The sequence below is a fragment of the Suncus etruscus genome, chromosome 2 (assembly GCF_024139225.1).
Source record: "Suncus etruscus isolate mSunEtr1 chromosome 2, mSunEtr1.pri.cur, whole genome shotgun sequence".
Taxonomy (NCBI): Eukaryota; Metazoa; Chordata; class Mammalia; order Eulipotyphla; family Soricidae; genus Suncus; species Suncus etruscus.
This window is the reverse complement of record NC_064849.1, coordinates 47,171,969-47,177,968: the sequence shown is the minus strand read 5'-3', so window position 1 is coordinate 47,177,968 and position 6,000 is coordinate 47,171,969. Positions and strand designations below refer to the sequence as shown.

The 6,000-nt window shown below is 34.4% G+C and overlaps 1 protein-coding gene across 1 annotated transcript; it reads left to right on the top strand.

The window, feature by feature from the left end:
- The first annotated feature begins 200 nt into the window (after positions 1–200).
- LOC126001194 (SUMO-conjugating enzyme UBC9-like) lies at positions 201–1,232 on the top strand. The gene is given in 2 exon segments (XM_049768401.1): positions 201–324; positions 327–1,232. Coding segments are annotated over 2 exon segments (465 nt in total). The 5' UTR covers positions 201–281; the 3' UTR covers positions 749–1,232.
- The last annotated feature ends 4,768 nt before the right edge of the window (positions 1,233–6,000 follow it).

Below are 6,000 nucleotides of genomic sequence, written 5' to 3'. Positions count from 1 at the left end.
AATCCAATTATTGGAAAAAATATTTACACATTAAACCTCAAAATACTAATATCTAAGGTATACAAGCATTCTCAAAATTCAATAAAAAAGCAAGAACTTTTTTAAAAACTGACATTTTTAAAAGAACTTAAGATAGCCAAACCTCATAGAAAAAAGTATCATCAATAGTTAGCAGTAAACCAAAATGACAATAAGAAGTCCCGAGACAAAGGAGCGCCGTGTCCGCGTCCACCTCGTCCGCCTCGCTCGCCGGGCCGCGGCCGCCCAGGGACGCTGCCAGAATGTCAGGGATCGCGCTCAGCAGACTTGCCCAGGAGAGGAAGGCCAAAGCCCCTTTGGCTTCGTGGCCGTTCCCACCAAAAACCCTGACGGTACCATGAACCTCATGAACTGGGAGTGCGCCATTCCGGGGAAGAAAGGGACTCCGTGGGAAGGCGGCTTGTTCAAGCTTCGGATGCTCTTCAAAGACGATTACCCATCCTCCCCACCGAAGTGTAAATTTGAGCCGCCGCTCTTCCACCCGAATGTGTACCCCTCGGGCACAGTGTGCCTGTCCATCCTGGAAGAGGACAAGGACTGGAGGCCAGCCATCACGATCAAGCAGATCCTCCTAGGGATTCAGGAGCTGCTGAACGAACCAAATATCCAAGACCCCGCTCAAGCAGAGGCCTACACGATTTACTGCCAAAACAGAGTGGAGTATGAGAAGAGGGTTCGAGCACAGGTCAAGAAGTTCTCACCCTCCTAAGCAGCGCCTTGGCAGCAGCAAGGAAGGGATTGGTTTGGCAGGAACTGGTTTACAACACTTGGCAAACTCACATCGCTCTGTACAATTCGTGGTCTGGGGGCGCCATCCCCATCTCCGCCACGCACCCTCCTCGCCCGGTTCACACACAGGGTCTCTTCCTTCCATCTTTTGTATTTTTGATTGTTCTGTACAATTCGCTTTTATTTTAATATTGATGTCAGTATTTCCACTGCTGTAAGGTTATAAACTTTCCTCGGGGGTGCGCGCGGACGCAGGCATGCTCCCCAGGCAGGGCCAAGAGGGCTCCAGGCCCCAGAAGCCCACCCCCCACCCCTGCTCTTCTCTGCACATCTGGGTTACGTTGCTTCCAGCCTCAGATCCAATCGCCAGCATCTCCCTTCCGCATCACTTCCTGTGTTTATATGGCGTTTTGTCTGTGTTGCTGTTTAGAGTAAATAAACTGTTTATATAAAAAAAAAAAGAATAGTCAGTACCAGAAAGATTGGTTTATATCAGAGACTGAAAACAATGTGTGTCTAAATAAACTTTTAATAACTCAAGGTTATTGTTGCTTAGTTCATTCTCTATAGAAATTCTTTTAGATTCTACTAAAAATTTTAATATTAGAACTTCTTTCTGTAGAACACTCTGTTATACTCTGGGAATGTATCCTAAGAACACAAAAATGTTAATCACAAAGATATATACATGCTTCAGTTTATCACAGCATTATTCCCGGAAACCACTCAATGATATGTGAGTGTATAAATTATATAAATTTTAAACCATATATTTTATATATATATATATATATATATATATTACTGGAACTACTATTATTAGATGACATATATTCATCCTATCTTTTTATTGTTTTTTTATTAGAGTGATGCTGCTTTTTAGTGTCTATAACTTGGAAGCACAGTATCACACCTTATTCAAATATATTTACTAAAAGCAGTGACCATCAATAGATCAAAATGTCTTTCACCCAGTCTATAGACCTTTGTCTAAATATTTTCACATCCTCTTCTCTCTAGGAGTTTCTGTGGCTTGAGACTAAGGGTATTTTTGTTTATTTGTTTGATATTACCTGTTTCCTTGCTTAGCTTCACTATATCCTACAAATATCACCTGGTATTTGTTTATCTCCTTCTAAATGATCAACTTACCATGATCCCTAGTTCTTTCAAGTTGTTGCAAGAAACAAGATTTAAATTTATTATTATTTTTGAGCTATTTTTCATTACTATATATGTTGCATCTTTAAAAAAATGATCTAAAATGAAATAAAATTGTAATATCTTACTATTTGCACAACCCCCAAAGTCAGATATCTTCGAGGCTCATATTTTCAACTTTTTTTAAACAATGAATCTTTTTAAAAAATGCAAGTAGCTGCTTTTATAATCCTATTTTTTATTAAAATAAATTAACTTTAAGCACAAGTTAAGTAGCTTGTTTCACTAAGTAGTTATCTTGTATTTAATGTTTAGAGATATACAAATACCAGATGATCTCACTCAAATGTTTTATACATTTATAAACTGAATTTTATATTAAATATAACTTATAAATTTAAAATATTACTAAAGTAGTATGAAAAAATTGTAATATTGAAAATGTCTTAATTCTGCTAAACTATTATAAATATAAATTTACTACAGTTATGTCTGGAAGTGTTTAAAGAAGTATCAACATATTTTTTGCTTAATATGTTCTTTCACTAAAATTAAATATTGAACACATTTATCATGAACTATAATCTAATGTATTTCATATGTCTTTTTATTTTTTATTATAATTAAATAAATTCATCAATTTTACCAAATTAAAAATATTTTTATAAACTGCCTTAAGTTTCTACAAAGTGCTATATATTAGAAATGTGATCTTCTGGGCTTGGGAATAGGTCAGTACCAAAACACTTGCAAATGAAAAGATGTGTGTTTAATATCTAGTTTGATTGTGGGATGTTGTATTTTGTGTTTCTTGATTACAAATTGTGTGATGTGTGTGAACATTGTAACTAAAGCGTTTGAGTTCTGTGTTCACCAAAAACAGATGTTTAGGAGCACAACTGTTCAGAATTGGCTTCATGTATAGGTATTCTATGCTGAATGGATATAGGACTGGCACCTACTACAAATAATTCATAGTTTTACATTACTCAAAATGCTTTTAATTGTCTCTATGTACTATTTTAACAGACAACATCTGTGTTCATAGAGCATGAGGAAGAATCTGACACCATAACTTAGATTGTCAGGACACCTAAGACAGTGACTTTTCTTCCTGCAAAGGAAATGAGACCATTGTTCAGCATGAGACTAATTGTATGGCACTTTTTCTAAACTAGTGGCATTATGATACAGATTATATAATGTACTTCTTTGTAGTATACTCTCTATATTAATTATATTTCAGTAAACTTATAATATAAATGCCATACTATTTAGTGACATCATTCTTCCAGTTTTTATTCTAGTACTATTTATAAGTATTGCATATTCTGTATAATAATTGTTTGTAGATAATTACATAGTAAATTTATCACAAGACCATTAATGTTAAAATTTATTTGAAGGATGAAGTGAATGTGAATGTATCATTTTCTTGGTAGACGCCCCCACAATTTCTATTCATGTTCACTCAAATAAATGTTATTTTTTTAACATTTGTGTCACTTGTAATTCACTGCTTTAAATGCTGTGGCAGAAAAAGAACATCTTTTAGATGCACTATTTCTAAGACACCTTCAATATTCTCCTATGAGTCTATTGTAATTAATGCCATGTCTATAGAAAGAAAACATCAGATATGACCCAAAATTTCCTATTTTGACTTTAGAATAATAATTGGATAATATTCAGCAATGCTCAGGGATTACTCTTACATCTTCAAATAAGAATTACTCCTGGTGGTGCTTGGGGAACAAATGGTTGCTTTAAATTGAACCTAGGTAGGCAGTGTGCAAGGCATATGCCGTGCCCTATATACTATCCCACCAGTTCTTCCATTTTATAATTTCTATGCAATATTTCTAAGTTCTCACCTCCAGCTTCCTGGGAAATATTCCTCTCTACTACCCTTACATGCGTTTTTTTTTTTTCAAACGAAGTTCTAGAACTGATATTTTTACTTCTAATTTATTTATTCATTTGTTTGCTTATTTATTTTTACCGATGCTACTGGTTGCCTTTTTCTGTTATTTACTTTGTATACTGTCTTTTTTTGTTGGGGGTGAGGTTGGTTTTTGAATCAAGTCTGAAAGTGCTCAGAGGTTACTCTTGGCTCTGTGCTCAGAAATCGCTCTTGGCAAGCTCAAGGGACCACATAAGATGCTGGGAATCAAACCGGGTCCATCCTGATTAGCCTATTGCAAGGCCCTACCGCTGTGCTATCACTCTGACCCCTGTACACTATCTCTTTATACTTATTTTATTGGGTAGAGTATCCCAGTCCAACCCATGAATCAGAATACTCAAGATGCAATCAAGCAAAGAGCATTTATTTGAGAGCCACATCAAGTATGCTGGGTTCAACCAACGACAGTTGGTGACCTCAACCCAACTTACATTCTTAAACTTCTATACCCAGTTTAGGAAATTTTCAAATGGGCTTGGTGATCTTTTCAGGGATTGGCTACACATTACAAAATTGCTTATAGGGTGCTAGGTGATAGGTTAGGGAAAAGCTATACCTAATAAGGGCCTCTTGGTGCTTGCAAGCAGGATATTGGCTGGGGCTGATGAAGTAATAAATAATTGTCCAGCTGACTGTGGCGCTCAATTGGCTAGCTGGGTAGTGGCATTTCCTGGCAATTTACTGTTTCATTTACAGTAAGAGGCCTAGTGTAGCAAGTAAAGCCTTCTATCTGATCCTTTCAATTTAACTCACTGAAGATTTGAACCTTTCCTTTACTGCACTATATTGTTGTTACTAATATAGATCCACCTACAATACTGAATTCTTGAAATATGGGCACCGGTATTTTAAAATTTTGATTTAAAGTTTCATCTTTGTGGAACTACAGCAATAGTAAAATGTTAGGGTATTTTCTTTGCATGTGGCCAACCTAATTTTAATCCTCAGCATCCAATATCGTCCCCTGAGTACCACCAGAAATAATTCCTGAGAACACAGTCAAGAGAGAAAATGGTTAGCATTATCAGGTATGTCCCCCAAAACAAAAAGAAAACAAATAAATATTATTATTGAATAAGCTATTGTAAATTTTATCATTGCAACAGTTAGTTAAAAAAAATCTTTTCTATTGTACATAAACTATTATAAAATTTGGGGCCTGAGTGTTAAACTGCCTTGCATGTAGCTAACCAAGTTTTTCCTGGCATTTTTTTGGTCTTGCCAGGTGTTATTTCTGAATTAAGAGCCAGGACTAACTTCTGAGTGCCAGTAGGTAGACTCCCTAAATTAAAAAATTTACTAAAAATAGTCATAGTTAAGGAAAATATAAAGTATACTTAAGAAGTACTTAAGTATCAACTGTATACTATTTTTAAATTATTTCATACTTATTATTATTTTGCTTAATTTCTTTGAGTTAACATCAGTTATTGAGACTTCAAAAATGTACTTGCCTGCAATACTACAGCATCACACAATGTCTACAAGGAAAATTCCAGTATTGCTTAATTACAATTCATTTGATGAGCTTAACCCTTTCTTTCAGAGCTTCATATTTTCTTTTATAAGTTAATGAGCACTAGAAAATTAATTATATATGTGAATAGAATCACAATTCTATTGGAAAGCCCTATTCTTTAATTCTAAAATGCTGTATATATTTTAAAGCTTTGTTTTCTTAATATTTTCTTGAAGATACAAACTGTAATTCATAGAGAAGTTTTGTTAAACTCAACATAAATACAAATTAAAAAATTAAAAAATTAAAAATAATTGCATTAGTAGGCATAAAATAAGAAAATATGTATGTTTGTCCAATGTCACAAACAATCTGTTAAAAAAATTGCAAAATGGAAATGCCTTCTTTATCCTAGGTTACAATTCATTTTCTATATGCTCTCAAAGTAAATAGTAGGTCTTTAGGCAGAGTAACTTAACAACACTTGTTTAATATTGCTCACTTTAAGTTGTCTTGATATTAATATAGATTTATTTTTTACTAATTACCTTTATCTAAAGAAAAAGAAAAATTCCATACCTCTTAGACAAATAGGATTTGTTGAAACCTGATAACTTTAAGACTATCACCAGCAAAAATAAGTCTC